General features: G+C 41.1%; 2 protein-coding genes across 2 annotated transcripts in view; one reads left to right on the top strand and one right to left on the bottom strand.

Annotated features, from left to right (window-relative positions):
- Positions 1–1810: 1810 nt before the first annotated feature.
- Positions 1811–21858, bottom strand: LOC113409579 (centromere protein N-like). Its single transcript, XM_026663669.2, has 11 exons — positions 21781–21858; positions 20584–20764; positions 18903–18948; positions 14307–14366; positions 13695–13771; positions 11670–11840; positions 8874–8975; positions 7993–8050; positions 6597–6709; positions 2262–2385; positions 1811–1932 (listed from the first exon to the last, which is right to left on the bottom strand). The coding sequence occupies exons 1-11, from the start codon at positions 21819–21821 to the stop codon at positions 1817–1819; spliced, it is 1089 nt and encodes a 362-aa protein (XP_026519454.1). The 5' UTR covers positions 21822–21858; the 3' UTR covers positions 1811–1816.
- A 221-nt stretch (positions 21859–22079) lies between these two features.
- Positions 22080–23087, top strand: part of LOC113409570 (COX assembly mitochondrial protein 2 homolog) — a 41346-nt gene continuing 40338 nt past the window's right edge. The window contains exon 1 of the mRNA XM_026663656.2: positions 22080–22185. The gene's annotated coding sequence lies outside the window, so the exon portion shown is untranslated. The remainder of the gene's footprint in view (positions 22186–23087) is intronic.

Genomic DNA, 23087 nt, shown 5'->3' with positions numbered 1-23087 from the left:
GCATCAACAATAAATTGCTAACCAACACAGAATCTAAGAGACATTTTGAACAATACAAGTGAGCTTCAAACCAAGTAAATTACATCTGTAGCTTAAAATATTAAATGAGTGAAATTCAAAACAGCTGTTTAATTATTAACACTTAGAACTCTACTGCAAACCCTATTTCTGCTTTAACACTACATTAGCCTGGTTCTGCAATCTTTATGTACACAAAGTCAACAATTTTAGTGTGCAAGGAGTGTGGCAGGATCAGACCCTAGTAAGATATGCATTCAGAAACACTATTTCCCCAAAGTAAAAGTTATACCAGCTGCATAAGACCTATGATGAAATCTCAAGATAGCCACAGAAAAAGACACAAGTATAATTAAAAATAGACAAGTTCGTTACTGGCTGTTGCTCTTGGTGATTACAAACTTTGGGTCTGATCTTACATCCATTAAGGTCAGATGGAAACTTTGCTATTGGACTTCATTAGTAGCAGATGGTCTTATCTTGAAAGGACTACCTTTCAGTACGGTACAAAACACATGCCTAACTGTATGCACATGAATAGTTCTAGTGAAGTCAATGGACTACTGACATGTTCAAAGTTGGGCATGCGCTTTGATATATTACTAAACTGGGGCCCAAATGAGACTATTTAGCGGATTACCTCAGCCATTTATAGTTTATTACAGTTAGTATTTGTTGTCAGGTAAGTATATATAGCTTGGGTTTTGCATCTCTCACATCTAACTTATTTCTCACACACACACACACACACACACACACACACACACCCCCCATGAACAGCAACTCACATGCAGTAGTCAGAATTTTTTCCCCCTTACCAACTATATTAAAAAGATATTGTAGTAGCTAGGGATATGTGCACAGCCCTAATGATGCACTTTGTAGGCCCTTAATCTTAAGAGTGTTACTTCTTTATAATTTACTCTTAAAAAGTAATTTGCTTCAACAGAAAGTTTCAGTGTCTTTTACTCTTATGGGGAAATTTAAGTAACTATCTTTAATTGTTTAGATACCTAGTTAGTCTTTTGATAAAATAAATAATTAAAAACCTATTGTACATTAAGTATCACATCTGTTTGTTAGACATTTAACACCATTTTAAGGATATGAAAAATATGCACCGAATGTTTGATACCCGCTTTTGCTAGTCAATCAGAAACCCAAAACCTCATTTAAAAAAAAAAAATCATTAAAAATGCATCTCACTATCAATGAAGTCATGACAATAGAATATTGTCACAGGAAGGAAGTCTTCTGTTGAAAAATGAAAACATCAAGGTAAGGCTAGAATGTTAGTTTTCCAAGTATTGTATATTGGTCTCCTGACATTCTCACTCAGAATTAATGTCTTTGATGCTAGATGACCGACTGCAGGCTTAACCGTTTTGTTAAGTGGTGCTAGTACAGTGAAAGAACGCTAATCTGCCACATTACTTGACTTATTGCATTCTGATTAGATCTGTTCTCTAATTTATTGTGTGCATCCACCAAATACATTATGATCCACAGAAGAACTTCAATGAACTAGTTTAATTGGCTGAAACAGTAAATTCAGCTATCTGTTAGACGACAGGCCATTAGTCAATCTCATTGGCTAACCCATTTGTTAAAAATGAACAGTAGGGAAAAAGTATGACCTTAAATGTAAACTATCATTTAAAATGATACAAGGGTTTACCAAAGAATAAATTAGCTTTAAAAATGGTTCTGAAATGTATCTTTTGATTAAATACAGTAGTTAAATACATTATATATATCTATAATTCTCTGTGAATGAGTCTTAGCAGTAAAAAAAAAGTCAGGGGCCTAGACAGCTTGCTGAAAGTATGCCTTTTCGCTCTTTAATTTTAAAATAGTTCCTGGCTTTTTGTGGTATGCATGTAAGTAATGGTGAAAGAGGTGCATCAGCCATACCTGGAGGGAAAGGAAAAAAAAATAATTATAGCTTAACTCATCCACCATTTTATCTTTCACATATGATTTAGATTAAAAGGTATCAATTGAGTATCCATGTTCAATCACTGTAATGCTGTAAGCAAATTAGACATGTAAACTCATGCTTTTGTGCAAATCTGACCTCATCAGCTAAGGTTATCTATAGAAGAATTCCTGTAGTTCACTAAATTTCTATTTATATGTACCCAGAATCAGATTAACCACTCAAATATCCCTTATGAAAGATATGCAAGCTAAATGGAAGACACATAGTAAAATAGTTCACCTATTAATATTGTAGCACTCACCTGCTGGTGCTAAGGATTTCAATGCTTCTAAAAGATGGGGACTGGAAAATTTGACTACACATCTGAATGGTTCTTTTTCAGTCAGAATGTCCATTTCAGGTTCACCTTTAAACATTGTTTCAAGCTGTGAACACAAAGCATTCAGGTGTCATCAGCAAGGATATGCCTTTATGTACATACTATTAAAAAAATCAAGGCAATATTAAGATTAGAACCCTGCTTTTTTGTTGGATGTGTCCTCTCTTCTCTCAACTGGGAAGAGACCTGTAACCAATTTATGGCAACATGCCCGTCAGTTTAACACAATACAAAAATGGGCAATTACTACTTAAAACTTGGCTGTCATAACTGTTGTGCTAAAGTTTGCTAAACCATAAGTCAAGCATTTCCTGGTGCTAAGTGGTGACTTCCTCAGGGCACCATCCCTTCTAACCAGATACCCAGTTGACCTTTTTTAAAATTGAAAATAGGCCAGTTAGTGTTCTTTATTTTATTTATTTTTAAGTATTAAAGGAAACTACAAAAAGGTTAAAAACATTAAATTCTTAATTTAAAAGTAGGGCTGTCAAGAGATGAAAAAAATTAATTGTGATTAATCATACTGTTAAACAATATTTTTGGATGTTTTCTACATTGTTGAATATATTGATTTCAATTACAACAAAGAATACAAAGTGTACAGTCCTCACTTTATATTTATTTTCGATTACAAATATTTGCACTGTAAAACACAAAATAGCATTTTTCAATTCACCTAATACAAGTACTGTAGTGTAATCTCTATCATGAAAGCTGAACTTACAAATGTAACTTACATTTAAAAAAAATGCATTAAAAAAATAAAACAATGTAAAACTTTAGAGCCTACAAGTCCACTTAGTCCTACTTCTTGTTTAGCCAATTGCTCAGACAAACAAGTTTATATTTGCACGAGATAATGTTGCCCACTTCACCTGAAAGTGAGAACAGACATTCGCATGGCACTGTTGGTAGCCAGTGTCACAAGATAGTTACATGCCAGATGCGCTAAAGATTCATATGTCCCTTCATGCTTCGACCACCGAAGGACGTGTCCATGCTGATGACGGGATTTGCTTAATAACGATCCAAAGCAGTGTGGACCAGAGGATGTTCATTTTCATCATCTGAGTCAGATGCCATCAGCAGAAGGTTGATTTTCTTTTTTTGTGGTTTGGGTTCTGTAGTTTCCACATCGGAGTGTTGCTTTTAAGACTTCTGGAAAGCATGCTCCACACCTCATCCCTCTCAGATTTTGGAAGGCACTTCAGATTTTTAAACCTTGGGTCAAGTGTGACCCAATGTGAAATCTCACATTGGTACCTTTTTTGCATTTTGTCAAATCTGCAGTGGAAGTGTTCTTAAAACGAACAACGTGTGCTGTGTTATCTGTGACTGCTATAACGTGAAGTATATGTCAGAATGTGGATAAAACAGCAGGAGACATACTATTCTCCCCCAGAGGAGTTCAGTTACACATGTAATTAATGCATTTTTTTTTTTTTAAATAAGCACTGTCAGCATAGAAGCATGTCCTCTGGAATGGTGGCCGAAGCATGAAGGGGCATATGAATGTTTAGCGTAGCTGGCATGTAAATACCTTCCAATGCCGGCTACAAAAGTGCCATGCAACACTGTAAATAAGAAGTGGGCACCATTATCTCCCGTAAATGTAAACAAACTTGTTTGTCTGAGCAATTGGCTGAACAAGAAGTAGGACTGAGTGGATTTGTAGGCTCTAAAGTTTTACATTGTTACATAACTTCACTCAAAAACAAAACAAAAATCTACATTTGTAAGTTACACTTTCACGATAAAGAGACTGCACTACAGTGCTTGTATCAGGTGAATTGAAAAATACTATTTCTTTTATCATTTTTACAGTGCAAATATTTGCAATCAAAAATATAAAGCGAGCACTGGTACACTTTGTATTCTGTGTTGTAATTAAAATCAATATTAGAAAAATACCCACAAATATTTAATAAATTTCAATTGGTGTTCTATTGTTTAACACTGCGATTAAAATCGTGATTAATTTTTTTTGAGTTAATCGCGATTCATCAACACCCTATTTAAAAGAGATTTCAATTACCATACTTGCCCTTAGACTGTGGGCTTTTGTTGTTTCATAATCAATTTCTTATTTAAAGCAAATATTCTCCCCATTTGCTGAATGAAAAACTCATGCAAACAGAAAACTGACTAGTGCGTAAAATAAACAAATTAAATTCTCTAATCTCTTTCAGTTATAATCATCTTAAGTGTTGCTTGGAACCGTAATAGGTAAACATTTTCAGCATGATTTAAGTTTAGAGTCCTTTTAACCCCTTTTGAGTTAAACACACAAATGATTAATATTCTCATTAACTAGGTTGTGGGAGAAGACATTCCAATCACAAGTTTTAGCTAAGAAAAATCTACCGCCTCTTGTGAGATTGTTAGATATGCTAGAGAATACATTAGGCAGGGACTATAAGTATCAGAAGAATAAGCTGTTCAAGGTAGACTTTTCAGACCTAATGTCCCAAAATTATTTATTCTACAGTCTCTAGTCAGGGGTTCTCAAACTTCATTTCACCACAACCTCCTTCTAACAACAAAAGTTACCACACGACTCCAGGAGGGGGGACTGAAGCCTGAGCCTGCCCAGGCCCTGCTGCCCTGGATGAGGGGGCCAAAGCCAAAGCCTGAGCTCCACCGCTCCAGGCAGGGGGACTAAGGCCCATGGGTTTCAGCCCCAAGCAGGGAGCCTGTAACCTGAGCCCCGCCACACAGGGCTGAAGCCCCCGTGCTTCGACTTTGGCCCCGGGCTCCAGCAAGTCTAACGCCAGCTCTAGCAACCCCATTAAAATGGGACCCTGACCCACTTTGGGGTCCCAACCCACAGTTTGAGAACCGCTGCTCTAGAAAATCCAATTCTGGCCCAAACTGGGACAGACCTCCCTATCCTCTGAGGCTTTCACTCCAGTTCCTCACTTCACATTTCCACTCCCACAATTTTTGGCCTCCCCCCCACCCCCATAAAGCGTTTTGGCTGCCTATGTCTTCCCTTGCTCCTTTCCTTGCCTGATATTTCCAGTCTGGATTCTTCTCTCAAGCATGGTTCAAGCCAGTTCCTAACACAGTTATAGTTCGTGTTTTAAAAGAGCAGCTGCACCAACATGCTGCTTTGATTAACTTCTGACTTCAAGTCTTGGGTATACATTTTAAAAATTTGTTTACGGGGCCTATTACAATTATTTTATTTATGCCTTTCAACAACCTGTTTGCTAGTGTAAATACATTTTTAGGTGGAAGAATACCTTCTTAATGAAATCGGGGGTGCCCCCATGTGGCAAACAATTCCCCACAAAAAAACCCCGCAATTATGTCCACTGTATATGGTAAAACATTAAGGGTCATCTCTTGGAATCCCTAATGATACATTAATAGTTTTGTTATGAAGAAGGCTGCGAGTTTGTCACAGAGGTCATGGATTCTGTGACTTTCTGTGACCTCTGCAGCCATTGGTGCGGTTGGCCTAGGGGCCGCCTGAGCAGCTCAGGCAGACCCTGGGCCAGCCGCACCAGCCACTGCTGGGGCAGTCTCAGGGCACCACATCCCCTCCCCCAGCAGCAGGAGTTTGGGTGTGGGAGGGGGCTCAGGAGCGGGTGAGGGCCCTGGGTGGCGCTTACCTCAGGGAGCTCCCCGAAAATGGTGATATGTCCCTCGCTCCCAGCTCCGCATGCAGCCTCCGCCCCCTCCCCCTGCCCACCCAAGGTTTAGTCCGGGGTATATAGTACAAGTCATGGACTGGTCATGGGGCTGTGAATTTTTGTTTACTGCCTGTGACATGTCCATGACTTTTACTAAAAATACACATGACTAAACCATAGCCTTAGTTATGAACAGATGTTTTTCAACGTATCTATTGAGTGTTACCTGTACTCTGTATAATCTGGACTTCTATTTCATCAGTATTAAAATCTCATTTTATTATAGTACAACATCCAAAATACTTTGGTCCCAAGAGTATGATCAAATTAAAGTTACTATTACTCAATTAGTATGGATTGTGCAAGACTGAGATATGATCCAGAATTTTAAATGTAGCTTCTTTGGGCACTAGATCCCACGAATGCAGCAAGAGCTCTGCATTAGAAATCTATAATTGTAACTAGTTTATAAAAAAAAAAAAAAAAAAAAAAAAATCTAGTAACGTTTTGTGCAAAAAGTTGGAAGAAAAACTTGAGAATTTTTTTTACAAACTGTGCTTTAACACATCTACTGATTAGTCATTTTAACCAAATTAGAAGGATTAAATGTGTTTATCACCTTATATTGTGCAAATTCTATTTTTGGTTGGAGACCCTCACCAAAGATCTCCTGATTCACACTCTGGATTCTCTCTTTTTCCCTTTTATTTTCTTGAATTATCCTCGGATCCACTGGAGGAGGGGAAAAAAACAACACCACACCCTGTTAACTCTCATATGGCATTGTTTAGCTATTATGTACACATACCATTTCTTTGGGAATTATTTTTAGATGTGACATACCCAGAATAAAATACCAATTTTAGAGAATGCACAAAATGATCATCTGGCAGATAGCTAGTGAAATATGAAGATTCACAACTTAAAACTAACTCCAAACTAATAAAACAGCCTGACCAAAAAGGGAAAAAAGTTTAGCATTATGTACTTTGTGGGTGGGGGAGTAAATGCTTGCATGCCACACACTCACAATGTGCCTAACTCTAAGCAAATGCTATAAGCAACTTAAGTTTGGGAGCATCAATCCATCCAGGCTTTTAGAAGTTTGACATTTAAAAAATAATTTGTCTATTAAGATTCCTTTCTGGGAATTACCTAGATTTCATTAGCTGTTTTTCAAACAGCCAAAAGAGTGCTAGGTAAGTCATAAGTAAGTGAAGATATTATTTCCTGACCTAAAAAACAAGCTTAGGAAAAACAATTTATTTCTTGACAAAAAAAAGTTATAATTCGACAGAAGTTCTCATTATGCAAAGGTAACAGCTTCAGAACTGCATGTTGGATTTCTTAGTTAAGGCAACCCTGCAGAAGCTAGCCAGAAATCAAACAAGCATTTTTATCTCAAAGGGAAGAAACTTTACAGCAGCTGTATAAAAAGTCTACCTTGAATGTTTTGTCCTCATGGATCCTACTTATCATGAACACGCACCTCATATGTGCAAGACCAAATTCTTTTGACCAGCAGCATTCACTGGGACTGTGCTTGTGCTCTACATGTCCTTCCACACAAGGACAATTAGGGCAGCGTGGCCCCAACCACTTGCTAATTTGTCTTCAGAATCAATCTGTGCTGAGAATGAGTAGGAATGGAGGGCAGGTCATAGGAGCCAGGTGGATGAAACATTTCAAAGAAAACAGTTACTGTAAGATAGTGGAGTCTATCTGACCAGCCAAGCTAGTATAAGAATCAGAACCACGACATGAGCATCCAAATGATGTTCAGTGATTTAGTAAACAGAACTCAGCCAGCCTGGGAAAGGGTGGAGGTGTAGTCTGGCAAGCAGCAATCACTGCAGTGTATGTACTATACTATGAATGTAATATAATAATTACTTGGCACTTTATAACAAGAAATATTTAAAAGACCTAAGAACGCAAACCTGAAAAGTAATGATATTTCAGAACAAAGCTTATTTTAAAAGGCCATATATTTAAAAAAAATAATAAGCATATACCCTTTTCTGGAGCAACATTTCTTTCTTGTAGAGGTCTTGGGTGATATGTTTGGAAAGTCTAAAAACAAAATACAAAAAAGTGTGGGAGGAGGAACAACAAGGTCTTTAGAATCAGTTTATTTCCAGTTCTAGGAGCTCTCGCTAGAAATAGTTTCCAGATTTCCTTAAAAAACCTTCTGAAACAGAGTGCTCTCCTTGCTTTTACTAATTATGGAAGTTAAGAATCCGAAATCCTAGTTTGGGAAAGTGACGTGTTTTCTGAGTATAGTCAGAAAACATTTCTCTATTTGGAAGTGTTCTTTAGATAAGCAGAGTAAATACCTATTCTAATAGTTGCCAAGTCAGTACAGGCGAGTATCATCTTACGCGCATTTAACATGCGCGAATTCAGCTTTGCGCAGTGGGCAAAAAACAAAAACAAAACAAAAAAAGAGAAAAATAACAATTTAAATACTGTACCTGTAGTGCGGGCGATTCCGCCCGTCATTACACTCAATGGAATTTTGACTATACGCGATTTTTGCTTTACGCGCTAGCAGCGGAATGTAACCCCAGTGTAAGATGAGACTCGCCTGTACTTTATTAAGATCAATGAAGCAGTAATAATACAAAACTTTAAGATTAAGTCATTTTATCCAACTCTATGTCGTAGTTTAATTGGTAATTCAGGAATGCCTCTAAAAAGCGGTAGGTGGGAAACTAGGTTTTAGATCACCATTTTATGTTACCTTACTGAAAGGCTGTCCACCTCAGTAGTTCAGTATTACTGTAACATGATGAATTCTTGGAAGAGGTTTTCCCCACCTGCTAGGAAGTTTAGAGCCAGGCCTGAAACAAAAAAACCAAGACTTATCTTAGAATAAACCTGAAAAGTGACTCACCTGGCTATACCTCTTGAACACAATATCTTTAAGGGAGTCTATACAACGGCTTCGGAGCTCCATTTCATGGATGTCATGGTAATTGGAAGCATGAACCAGTGCCTTTAAATAAAAATTGAAATTATTTTTATCATTACTTCTTAAGTCACCATTATATTTACAATAAAATGTAACACATTCCTGGCTAATGCAACATTTTTATTCAGCTATTAAGTTGTAGGTTCAGTCACTATCACCCAAGAGGATTCTCATATCTGAAAAATGCAAAGTTAAACAGGCTGCCATATCTTTGCAGTAATGCAGAGAATTTACAGTTGAAGAAAAGACCCCAACCACCAAAAATAAAAAAATGGAAGTATAGTCTAAGCTCTGCATTATTTTGTGCATACTTAGGGATAACTTGATTCATTGCACGGTAAGATATGAATTTACTAATTCAGAACTGGAAGGGACTTCATGGGTTGAGTCCAGTCCCTTGTTATCACAGACAACCCAGTCACATAATCTTGTTTATAAACTTATCAAGCTCCATCTTAAAACTAGGTAGGTTATTTACTCACCCCGCTGTACCCTTGTGTTGGAAGGCTGATCCAAAACCACACTATTCTGATGGCTAGAAGCCTTTAGCCTAAATAGTTCTTCTCCCTCCCTGGTGTTTACTCCATGATATATTTATAGAGCATGATCATATCCCCCCATAGCCTTCATTTTCTTAAGGTAAACAAGTCAAACTCTTTTAACCTCCTCTCATAAGACAGATTCTCCATTCCCCTGATCATTTTAGTAGTCTCTGTCTGAACCTGTTCCAGTTTGTATTAGTCCAGGGGTGGGCAAAGTACGGCCTGCAGACCGAATCTGGCCCGCCAGCTGTTTTAATCCGGTCCCCGAGCTCCCACTGGGGAGTGGGGTCTGCCCCATTCCGGTGCTCCAGCCAGGCAGCAGGTTCGGGGGCCTCTCCGCACAGCTCCCGGAAGCAGCGGCATGTTCCCCCTCTGGCTCCTAGGCTTAGGGGCAGCCAGGGGGCTCCGCACACTGCGCCACAGCTCCCATTGGCCGGGAACTGTGGCCAATGGGAGCTGCAGGGGCAGCGCCTGCGGACAGGGCAGCGCGCAGCAGAGCCACCTGGCCATGCCTCAGTGTAGGAGCCGGGGGCGGGGGGGAGAAGAGAACATGTCACTGCTTCCAGGAGCCTCTTGAGGCAAGGGCCGCCTGGAGCCTGCACCCCTGAGCCAGGCCCCGGCGCCGCAACCCCCTGCCCTAGCCCTGATCCCCCACCTGCCCTCCAAACCCCTCAGTCCCATCCTGGAGCACCCTCCTACACCCCAAACCCCTCATCCCCAGCCCCACCCCAGAGCCGCACCCCCAGCCAGAGCCCTCACCCCCTCCCACACCCCAACCCCAATTTTGTGAGCATTCATGGCCCGCCATACAATTTCTATACCCAGATGTGGCCCTCGGGCCAAAAAGTTTGCCCATTCTTTCTTGAACATGGGTGACCAGAACTGTACATAGTATTTCAAAGGAGGTTTTACCCGTGCTGTATACAGTGGCATTAGTACTTCCCTATCACTCCTGGAAATACCCGGTCTGATTCATTCTAGAATGAATTACAGGACAGTCAGCTTGTAATCGACTAATACACCCAGGTCTTTCTCCTGGATTATTAGAAGTTAAAGGTTATGTTATTGGAAAGGTAAATTTCCAAGAATTTGAACTAAGATCTCAGAGATCTGCCCCATCATCTTAATGTCAATAATTTGGACACTCAGCATACTCATTCTTTGAGCCAGTACATCCTGTTCTCATACTGCAAGGCTTCAGAAGCTTAGTAGTCACCCTAAGAACATACAAAACTGTACTTGCAATTTGCTTTTATATTTCGAATACAGTAGAACCTGAGAGTTACTATCACTAGAGTTATGAATTGACCAGTCAACCACATACCCCATTTGGAACTGGAAGTATGCAATCAGGTAGCAGCAGAGACGACAAAAAAGCAAATACAGTACAGTAAACTAAACTACTAAAGAAATATAAGGAAGCAGCATTTTTCTTCTGCATAGTAAAGTTTCAAAGCCGTATTAAGTCAACGTTCAGTTGTAAACTTTTGAAAAAACTACCATAACGTTTTGTTCAGAGTTACAAACACCTTGGGAATGGAGATTGATTGTAACTCTGACGTTCTACTGTACCTAGAACATCCACTGCCAGTCTCCAAGAAGGTCACAAAGGTAATAGAGACAAGCACCAATAATAAGTGGTTTTAATAGGCAGTCATAGGACATGACCCCTATTTTTGTCAGTAACTATCACTTCTACTCTAAGCCAGCTTTTAAGACCCATCATGTGGCCACTTGTAGCAATTCAGTTTAAAGATATGAAGTAAAGATACCTTGCAAGTTAACAGGTCCTCAGCACAAGCACATCCGGTTCAGAGATTTAAAATTATAGTCTAGTAAAAGCACAAACTCACTTTATTATATAAAATTTCTATAAAGAGAAAAATCTTAAAGGCAGTTATTCTAAGTGGTTTGTATTTAAGGAGTTTTGGTATGGACTTTAAAGTGGTATATGAGGGGGCACCAATACTGAGACAGTATCTCTGAATGTACGTATGCACTTGTGCCTCTGAACGCCCCTAGTGAACTCCATTTAGAGATCTAATCTAAAGATTGTGTTATGTTTCCAGACCAAACAACTACATTCCAGATTTTCCAGTACGATGTTTCAACAACCCTCTTTTGATAACTAGAAACAACATGATGGAGATCTAGAACAGTCAAGTTTGCGCTATACCTGACAAAGCAGAGGTATGCTGCTCCTAAGACTGGAAATGAAGACATAGGGAGTTTGCGAGTGATACACGACATAAGTAGCTTTGTACTGGTTTGGTTTTGTATACTGTGTTCCCCAAGCAATTCGAATCCATATTGCATTATCCTCATATTCTCTGAAGTTGATAGTCACCTGATTAGAAAAATCAAAAGCTACAATTTAGTTAGGCACTCAAATCAGGAGACACCAAAACTAAGGTTGTGTGGGTTAACTGTTCCCCTGTGTTTATGCATTACAGTTAGGTACTATATGTGAACATGTGATATGCCACTTCTGATGAAAGAGACATATCCCATTGACTTCCACAGCATTCTTTCACCAGATAGAATTTAGCCTGTAGCGTTTAGAAAATATCTTTACATTAGAAGGCTTTTTTTTTTTTTTTTTTTTTTTTAAATAAATGCAAGCACCCTTATTGGAAGCAAAGGTAGATAGCAGCAATACCTTTGTATTGTATGTGGAGCACTAGTGACAGTAACCCAAGTGCTTCCATTCTAATGAGTCTATTTCACTACCCATTTTACAGGTGTGAGGTTACATTACAGTAGTAGTTTTTCAGCCTTAGGACTGAATATATTTCAAAGAGGTCAAGGTCCACAGTCAATGCTTTGGGGTAGTTTCTCTGCCCTGTTCCATTTCCTTTTACCATTCAGGTTGCTGTTCAACTGGTTATTGGTTTTCAGCTTCACCCACCCATACCAAGTTACCCTTAGTGGCTGTGTAGGTAAGGGAAGCCACCCTTTGCTAGGTGCTCTCGTAGGTTCAGGCAGAGCCAGTCAAGCTCCTATACTGCTTCTAATGGGGGGAGGGAAGGAGGCAATTGGCCAGTCAGTCATTTTTTTCTCCCTCCCTTGCAATGCAGGCAAACTGCTCAGCAGTTGCATCAGGAAAGAAAACAGCTGCTCACAAAGCTCCCAAGTCTGCTAAGGAAGCAGCGTCCCCCTCCAATAGTGACAAGTGTTTCATATACTGATGAAAGGAACACATTAAACTGATAATTAGATCAAACACAATTTTCATACACATTCACTCTTGATAGCCATGAGTAGCTCCCTAGGTCACATGTTGGACACTACTTCATATAGTATGTGACCCAAGAACACCACTGTCTACTAGACAATGTAAAATTTTGCCAAAATATAACAGCATCAGGGCCAAAACACAGAAAATATGCCCAGTAGAGATAATAAATTGAAGCATAAGCTAGAGACCATGTGCAAGAGCAATTTACTATTTCTGACTCCATTTTTACTACTGGTTGCTAACTTCAGAATCGTGTATACACCCTCCCACTTCCACCCTCTGTTTTCTGCTTATTGATAAAAAATTACACGGCTACTTCAAATTCCACTCAGTTTGTTTGGTGAGATATGTTTATTTATCTATTATTAGTTAACAGAGTTGTTTTATTGATTGACAGATCAGAACAATATCAATTATATCTAGGCCACATGAACACCCTAGCTTTAAAGTCTCAGATGTATTTGTCCTGAAACACTGCACTCTTCTGGCCTATATGAGCAACATTCCATTTTTGTATCTAGCAATGCTTTTTGAAGTCTGATTCAGCTATATTTATCAAGTTTGTGTATTTTCTGAAGTACAGACTCAAACTTTTTTTCCATTATTTGCCAGTAGATAAGAGTGTTACTTAGTACTGAAAACATACAAAATTGGAAATACAATTGTATTTCTCTGGAGCCTGAAACAGGTAACGCTACATTTTAAGACAGAACTCTGCCACTTTTCACTTCCCTCAACCAGAAAAAAGCAAGTCTGAAGGTAAACACTACTACTGGGGCTATATATATAAGTTTCTCCTTGGTATTTCAAATACAATCCCCCACAACTCCAGCAATTTACAGATTTACTTCAAGTTTTGGTTAAAAAGCAGGGACAAATCAAGAATTATCTTCCTAAAGACGATATAATAACCACCCTTTATATTGCAGAGTTGCAACTCATTTAGAATGGTTTTATTCTTACATTTTTCAGAGCTGACCGAAGACTTCTCTTAAATTTGTATTTGAAATCTGCCAAGTTAAAAGAGTCAGTTTCTTCACCTGTTATACAAGAAAAGATACCACTTATTGTAAACACAAAATTATGACTGTTAGACACAATTTGATCTGTTACAGCAAAATGGTATTACAGTGATGTAGCATCAACCCAAGAATTTAAACATTTATTGTAACCATTAAATAGATCAAATAGTGTCAGTTTCTCTCTCCAGGGAGTTTTGGCACTTGTTTTTTAGGACGTGAGCACTGACATACTACACACACACGTGCATACATGTCTCTTCCCTTATACTGTCTCACCTTAACAGATAGACTAATTTATTAACAACATAAATACATCTACTTAATATAACGTATTGGATTTTCCTAACATAAATCAGTATTTTCATGCACCTGAATGGTCCAAAATTGAGGGCATAGGAGGAACCTGTGCAAACCGAATAATGGCATTTATAAAACTGAGCAATTTTCCTGGGTTTGGGTAGGGGTGGGGTATGTAAAAACCAAAAATGAAGGACCTTTCCTACAAGTGAGAATCCTGTAGAGGTGGTATCTTTAGAGAAAGAGGTTTACCTACCCGCTGCTTTGGTCATTTGGTAAACAGTCCAAACTTTCTTGTTCCGATAGGTGTAGTTGTCTGGGGAGATAAAAGTTGTCCAATGATGCAGTCAACATGGAACATAACTGTTTTGAGTAAACTACTGACATACGTTATTTGTAATCAGATCATTTTCAAACAATTGTCCTCATATTCAAAAAAAGTCCTAGTGATCAAGACTGTCCTAAGCTGAAGGTAGCTTCTAGTCTACAAGTAAAATAGGCATCTTTATACAAGAGACGTTAAAATTTGTTGTATTTTGGTTAATTAAATAATGAGGTAACCTCCTCCCCAGGGCCGGCTCCAGGCACCAGCCTGGCAAGCAGGTGCTTGGGGTGGCCACTCCGGAGAGGGGCGGCAGGTCCAGCGATTCGGCGGACGGTCCCTCACTCCCGCTGGGAGCGAAGGACCTTCCGCCGAATTGCCGCTGCAGGGCGCGTTTTTTTTTTTTTTTTTTTTTTGGCTGATTGGGGCAGCCAAAACCCTGGAGCCGGCCCTGCTCCTCCCAATTCACTCTTTAAAATGGATTACATGTAAGTTACCAAAATTCTTTCTTAACTTGAATTAAGTTGTTTAGGGCAATTAGAGAAAAAAGAAAGACTTACAAGAGTTTGCCAACTTGTAAGTACAAAGAGTTATCAATGTACAGGAAACAGCTAGAGCAACATGCAACAAAAAAATTTGGAATCACTTATACTTCAGTTTTCACACAAACAAAAGTTTATATCTATATATCTATATCTATGTTGAATTTAGAGATCCACCTTGATTATTAGAAGCTGATGTGCCATACGCTGCTGTCTGAATTAAACTAACATTCATATTACTCCTGGGGGAATTCTGTGCCAAAAAATTAAAATTTTTGCAAAATTCTGCAAATTTTGTCAAAACAACACAATATAATCACTCCAGTTTCAATTATTTTGGAAATTTATTTCAAAATACCTGTCAACAAGGATGTGAACAATACAGACAACAGCAAAAAAGATTCCCCCAGGAGTAGAGAGTTAAAGAAACCCCTACAACAACAGTTGGGGGATGCTGGAGGGGGCTGTGTGAGGCCCCCAGAGCCCATTCCCCCTGGACTCCCATCCCCCCAGAGCTAAGCCACAAGGCACCCCCCAGCCCAGACACCCCAAACCCAGAGCTGAGCCATGGGGCAACTTCCGGCCCCCAGACACCCCGAACCCAGCTATGGGGTGGCCCCCCGGTTCCCGAGCCCAGCTATGGGGTGGCCCCCCGGTTCCCGAGCCCAGCCACAGGGCGGCCCCCAGCCCAGACACCAGCCCCTGAGCCCAGCTGCAGGGCAGCCCACAGCCTCCATCTCCAAGCCCAGCCACAGGGTGGCCTCCAGACACCAGCCCCCCTCACCCTCCCCAGAGGCCAGGCGCGGGGCCGCCCCCCTCCCAGAGCCCAGCCATGGGGCACAGCCAAGCCCAGACACCAGCACCCCCATAGCCTTTACACCGCCTAACTTTTTCACTATCCCTCCAGGGGAGATGTTGTGGTGAAGCCCTGCCCTTCCTCACCCTTTGCCAGAGCTGGCTGGGTCTCCCAGGCCCGCTCCCAACCCGGGAGAATGAGGATCAAAGAGCATGCAGCCTTAAGCCATGCCAGGCTAGACACTACACTCCTTGCAAGCTAGGCTCTGCAGAGTCCAGCATCCCCTAGTGGCGACCATAAATTCTGCAGGGAAAACGGGGAATTCTGCAAAATTCTGCATTCTGCAGTGGCACAGAATTCCCCCAGAAGTACCATATGTTCAAGACAATATTGTTTTTAGTGTGCTGATCATACTGGAGACAAAATTTTTCTCCCTAAATTTGTAATAAAGTCTTGGATTTGATCTATAATCTCAGTGTTATACAGGATTAGTCATCTCTAGTCAGTTAACATATGGGCAAACATTTATGATTTGTTGATTCCCTAGAATTTTATATAAAATGGACAAAATAGATTAATGACTGCCTTTTGGAGCAGTCCTGCAACCCACAAGGGGAAAAGCAATTCTTGACTTAATTGCTAAATGGAACACAGGATCTTGAACAAGAGGTGAATTGTGAACCACTCAGTAATAGCAACCATGTTATAATTATATTTAACATCTTTGGGGAGGGGCTGAGGGTAAAGGAGGAATACCAAAGAAGCCCACCACAGTAGCATTTAACTTCAGAAACGGGAGCTACACAAAAATGAGGAAACTAAATAGGAAATAAAATAAATGGAAATAAAAAGGAATAGTCATAAGAATGAAATGCCTGCAAGCTGCATGGGAACTATTTAAAAGCACCGTAACAGAGGTTCAAACTAAATGCATACCCCAAATAAAAAAAACAAAACCCCACCCCACACAGTAAGAAAACCAAAAAATGTCACCATGACTAAAAGTAAAAGAGGCAGTTAGAGGCAAAATGGCAAATTAAAAATTGGAGGTCAAATCCTACTGAGGAAAATAGAAAGGAGCAAAAACTCTAGTATAAAAAGTATAAATAGGCAGGCCAAAAAAAAAAAAAAAAAAAGAATTTGAAGAGCAGTTAGCTAAACACACAAACTAACAGCAAAAATTTTTTTTTAAGTACATCAGAAGCAGGAATCCCGCTAAACAACCAGGAGGGCCACTGGATGACTGAGGTGCTAAAGGAGCACTCAAAGAAGCACCATTGAGGAGAAGCTAAATGAATCCTTTGCATTGGCCTCCACTGCAGAGGAAGTGAGAGAGATTCCCATACCTGAGCCATTCTTTTTAGAGGACAAATCTGATTGATAGCTCAGTCTGAGATAGTCCGTAGAGGAGGTTTGGGAACAAGTTGATAAATTAAATAGTAATAAGTCACCGGGACCAGATGGCATTCACCCAAGAGTTCTGAAAGAACTCAAACATGAACTTGCAGAACTACTAACTGTAATCGATCACTTAAATCACCCTGTGTACCAGATGACTGGTGGATAGCTAATGTAATGCCAATTTTTAAAACAGGACCCAGATGCGATCCTGGTAATTACAGGCCTAACTTCAATATCGGGAAAAGTGTTTGAAACTAGAGTAAAGAACAGAATTATCAGACACGCAGATCAACATGATATGTTGGGGACGTTAACATTGCTTTTGTAAAGGGGAATCATGCCACACCAATATATTACAATTCTTTGAGGGTGCCAACAAGCATATGGACAAAGTGATCCAGTTGATGTTGTATGCTCGGACTTTCAGAAAGCTTCGACAAGGCTTCACCAAAGGCTCTTAAGCACAGTGTCATGGAATAAGAGGAACGGTCCTCTCATGGATCAGTAACTGGTTAAAAGGCAAAAAGAAAGGGTAGGAATAAATGGTCAGTTTCCTCAGTGGAGAGAGATAACAGGATCCCGCAGGGATCTGTACTAGGAATAGTGCTGTTCAACATATTCAGATATGATGCAGAAAAAGGGGTAAACAGCAAGGTGGGTTTTTTTATTATGTAAGATATTTTGTATCTTTTTTTGTAATTATGTAAGATAGTTAAGTCTGAAGCAGACTGTAAAGAATTACAAAGGGATCTCACAAAACTGGATGACTGGGCAACAAAATAGCAGATGAAATTCAGTATTGATAAGTGCAAAGTAACGCACATTGGAAAACATAATCCCACACCATGCAGTCTAAATGATGGGCTCTAAATTAGCTGTTACCACTCAAGAAGACAGACCTTGGAGTCACCATGGACAGTTATCTGAAAACATCAGCTAAATGTGCACCACACTCCAAAAAAAGCTAACAATGTTAGGAACCGTTAGGAAAGGGATAGAAAAAAAAATCATAATGCCACTATATAAATCCATGATACACCCACACCTTGAATACTGCATGCAGGTCAGGTCACTCCATCTCAAAAAAGATATTAGAATTGGAAAAGGTACAGAGAAGGGCAACAAAAATGATTACGGGTATGGAATAACTTCTGTACAAGGAAAGATTAAAAACAGAAACTGTTCAGCTCAGAAAAAGAGATGACTAAGGATAGGATAGATAATATGACAGATGTTTATAAAATCATGAACAGAGTGGAGAAAGTGAACACAGATGTGTCATTTATCACTTCACATATCACAATAACCAGGTGTCACCTAATGAAATTAATAGGCAGCAGTTTTAAAACAAACATAAGGAAGTACTTCACACAACGCACAGTCAACCTGTGGAACTCATTGCCTGGGGATGTTGGAAAGGCCAAAAAATGTAACTGGGTTCAAAAAAGAATTAGATAAGTTCATGAAGGATTGGTCCATCAGTGGCTATCAGCCAAGAATGTCTGGGATGCAACCCCATGATCTGGGTGTCCCCTAAACCTCTGACTGCCAGAAGCTAGGACTGGACAACAAGGGATGAATCACCTTCTAAGTTGCCTGTTCTGTTCATTTCCTCTGAACCATCTGGCATGGGCCACTGTCAGAAGACAGGATCCTGGGCTAGATGGACTATTGGGCATACTGGGTCAGACCATTCTTTAACACACCAATATCTCAGAAGGGCAATTCTCTGAATTAGAAGTTATTTGATAATGTCAGATAAAATATAAAGAAAAGGTATTTTTAACTTACAAATCATGTCTAGAATGGCTGCTTGCTTGATACTTGCAGAGTTTTCCTGCAAGAAAATATTTAGAGTGCATGGTGAACCGTAGAGCCAGAATTCATTATAGCACTTCATTAAAATTGCAGCTTAAATAAACACTGTCTGGAATTTTAGCCCCAGAATGTAGATACTGTTAAAATTACTTAGATTGCATTAATGGCTTCAGAATGCTAGGCAGTTTCTAAACACTGGAAGACAAACTCCCTGTCACAAAGAGCATACTGTCAAAAAAAGATTTTGCCAACCCAGTATTAGTCATAGTTTTTTTAAAAAATTGAAAACATTTTATTGGACTTATGCACTCCCTCTGCAGAGGCTGCAATTTAAACATTGCTATTCTGAACTAGTACACAAGACCCAGTAAGTGAAATTAACTAAACTTTATTATAAACAGAAGAGAAAATGACTAGCATTTCATTATCCAAACCAAGTAAAAGGTGAACTATCATTTTCCTCCCATCAATTTTATTTAGTTTTTAAAAATTCATGCCATCTGAAGAATCTCAGATACTCTTAGGAACAGAGTAAAGAAGTTTCTACAAAACACCCTCGCTATTTTAAACCTGGCATTTGTTATCCCACTAAAAGTAGTTTAACAATACTATTTATGGCGTTCAGCAAGTCTTTTTGGCTTGCACCCGAAGCTTGCATATTAATACTATAGATAAGAGATCTGTGGAATCATGAGATTCCAATGCCTTTAAAACTGTGTAACAAACAGTAGAATTTAAGGGCAGATATGATAACTGAAACTCCACAGAAGCCAGCCCAGGGGTCTGCCCATGCAAATGCAATTGTAGGATCAGGCCCCAACTGTGGAACATTATCACAAGCAGTGTTATATGAAGAAATTTTGTTTTACACCAAGTAAAGTGAAAACAAATCTTGCAGAGGAAATTATTCCATCTAATGTGCTTGTTTGTCAAAACAGAAACCACAAACCTCAGAAATAACACTACAGAATTCCAGAAGAATAAAAAACTATAGGCATTCTACTCCTTAAGAGAGACAGCATTTTAGGAGTAACATGTCTTAGCCTTCTAGATGTCCAGATAGAATATGTTTAACATTCATATTCACAAATACAGATATCAGAGGGGTAGCCATGTTAGTCTGAATCTGTAAAAAGCAATAGAGCGTCCTGTGGCACCTTTAAGACTAACAGAAGTATTGCTCCCAATACTTCTGTTAGTCTTAAAGGTGCCACAGGACGCTCTGTTGCTTTTTACAAATACAGATGAACTTCAGAACAGCTCCAAAACTACTGAATGGCTGGAATCTACCCAGTGCCAATACATAAATCTTTGAGTAATTGTTAACAATAACAGGCTCTAATCTATGATTCAATTAAAGAGCAAGGAAGAATTGAGTCCAACTGTGCCTTCCTATGGGCCAGTTGTGCACCCACTGAAATTAGTTAGGCCAACTCAGTATTCATGCACTATATTTCTCAGATTGGAAACTATTAACCTGTGGGATTAAGGAAAATAAAGTTAATTTGAGAATGAGAATATTTTCCTTCTTAAATGTGTGTCACACATTACAAAGACACCAATACATGCTTCTAGTATACCATCCTGCCATTATGCAAGTAGAATGAGAATGTTTCAAACAGACAGACAGACCATTCACAATGGATGTTATCACCTCACAAAGCTCCACCACTGCTTGGGAAATTCTTTCCTTTAGCTGATGCACGTTAATGGTTTGCAGCTGCGTCTTGGAGAGAAATTCCCACATCGTTAGCATTTCCATGATTTGACAGCGTGGGATTTTCAGCACAGTCCTTCTGATATACTCAGCAACTGTCTCATCCATTGTGAAGCCACTTTAAAAAGCAATATTAAAGAGTTATAAGCCAATGGCGAGGGAAGGTGGGGTGTGCATCACTCCGACTGGTCTGTGCTGTATACTCCCGCTGAAGCTCTGGTACTGGCCACTGTTTGGTCTGATTGGCAGTTCTAATGTACACACTGCAAAGAATCAGCGTATTCCCGAGGCTTAGGACATCTGCTCCTTTGAGGGAGTATCACATCAGCAATGCTTCTATATCCTGGGACATTTCCCAAAATCTGGGAATTTTTGAGTAAAATGTTTTGAATGAAAATTCCCAGTTTCCCAAGTTGAAACATTTTACTCACACATTCTCAGGTTTTGGGAAATGTCCCAGGATACAGAAGCACTATAGAAAACTTTATCTGGGCATTTTTCACCAGATTTGGGAAATTTTTAGCGCTCGGTTGGGAAAAGTTGGCATCACGCTATAGAAGCACTGCACATCAGCTGCACCATAACGCTACCCTGACAGACAGAAAATGCCCCTGTTCTAGCCTCGGGGAGTCACCGCCCATGCTGCTCTGAGCCTGGCCAAAGGACACCTCCGAGTTCCCGCAGCAAATTCCTCCAAGCCGCTGCTCCGCTTTACGAGACAGGCCAGCGCTGCAACCAGAGCAGGGCCGCTCCAGGCGGGACATAGCGCAGGGCTCTCCTCGCCGTCCACAGCCTAAGATCCGTCCCCTGTGTGTGTGTCACGGACAGGCTGCGGGGTGTCTGTCAGCCGAGGGAGGGAGGGAGACGCCCGAGGTTTGGGGGAGCCGGGCCCCCGAAGACGCTCTCTCCACACGGGGGAACGTGACTCCCACGGCAGAGCCGTAGTGGGAAGGCCCCGTGAATACCCGCTGGGGCCCCTTCAAGCTACGCGGGTGGGGAGGTGCTGCAGCCCAGGGCTACGGGGAAGCCCCTCCCGCGGGAAATGGGGGTCAGTCCCAGGCAAGGCACGGAAAGGGGAACCCCCCCTGACGCCCCAAGACCATCTCCTCAGGGCCCGGGCACCACCCCGCTTACCTGTCAAGGGCACCGCGACGGCGACGGCCGCTCGCGGACATATCGACAGAGCCGCGCTTTTCGAGCTCACCAAACTGCCCGCTCTTTCCCGCCAGCCACGCCCACACCTTCGAAGCACCCAATCATCCAGCTTCCTACATTTGAATGGTCCAATCACAAGCGCTGTTACGTGGTTCCCCCCTGGGGCATGCGCTTTGTGAGAGCTACGTCCTGCCGTAGGCTCCGCCCCCAGTGACCGCTACTTCGCAGGGCCTTCACTTCCGAAGTCCTATCTATTTCCGGGTCATGACCGCTTTCCCCCGCCCCTAGCTGGGTTGTACTTGTTGTCAGTCGTGAGGTGAAAAGTGGCTGTCGCTGGGGCCCGGCTTTTTCTCCTGACGGAGTTTTCTTCTCCCCGGGATTGGAGTAAGTGAAACGAGGCTGAGAGGGGCGGGGCCAGCCGCCCTGACTCCCGCCTGTTAACTCCCCTTCCCCTCTGACTCAGGGGCGCTGGCTCCTCTTCTCCCCCCCCCCCCCAGGGGTTCCCCCTTCTCCCGTTCTACTTTCATAGACACGGGAGACGTGGGTGGCCCCTTCCCCTGCATGCGCACCGATCAGAGCATGGGGGGTTGGGGGGGGGGACTAACCCCTTCCATTCTCTCATGGGGAGGAGAAGGGGCTCACTCCCCCATCTGATGGGGAGAGACACCCCCATGTGCCCAGGCACATGCAAGTAAAGCGGGTTGATCCCCCGAAGAGGGGAGAATGAATCTCTGCAGGCCCCTCCCACAGGAGAAAAGGGGACCCCTGCCGCAAAACAAACAAACCCTTCTTTCTTCTTTAGCTATGGGTACAGGCAGGCTGCAGGTTTATCTGCCGCATGCTGGAGCGGGTGACATGGCAGTGAGGTGAAGCACTGTATAGATCAGGGATCATCAACTATTTTTTGTCACTGTCCAAATTTCTTGGTCAAGATATAGGCAAGGTCCAGACTCCAAGAGAAACCTTTTTCACACAGCAATACCAATAATGATAATAAGTAAATAAAAAAGACGTGGTCTGTTCAAAAGCATCCGGCGGTTCGGCTTTGGCCCACTGTCCACCTATTGTCTACCCGGGTTTATCGTACAGCTTAAGCCTTAAAATATGGGAGCAGTCTACCCAAACTGGCCAGCCCCCTCCTCTGTGTACCTTTTCTTCTGTTTATGTTCCTGTGCCGAGCCCATCCCTGGGGTCTTTTCATTCTAGAGTGGTTTGCATTCCTATTGGGGCATGGTATGTCACCAGTGTGGGTGCCAACAAATTTAACAAACCATTTTCTGTCTCCA

The sequence above is a fragment of the Terrapene carolina genome, unplaced genomic scaffold, assembly GCF_002925995.2.
Source record: "Terrapene carolina triunguis isolate 2854851 unplaced genomic scaffold, T_m_triunguis-2.0 Scaffold33891, whole genome shotgun sequence".
NCBI classification, from domain to species: domain Eukaryota; kingdom Metazoa; phylum Chordata; order Testudines; family Emydidae; genus Terrapene; species Terrapene triunguis.
This window is presented reverse-complemented; position numbering and strand designations above follow the sequence as displayed.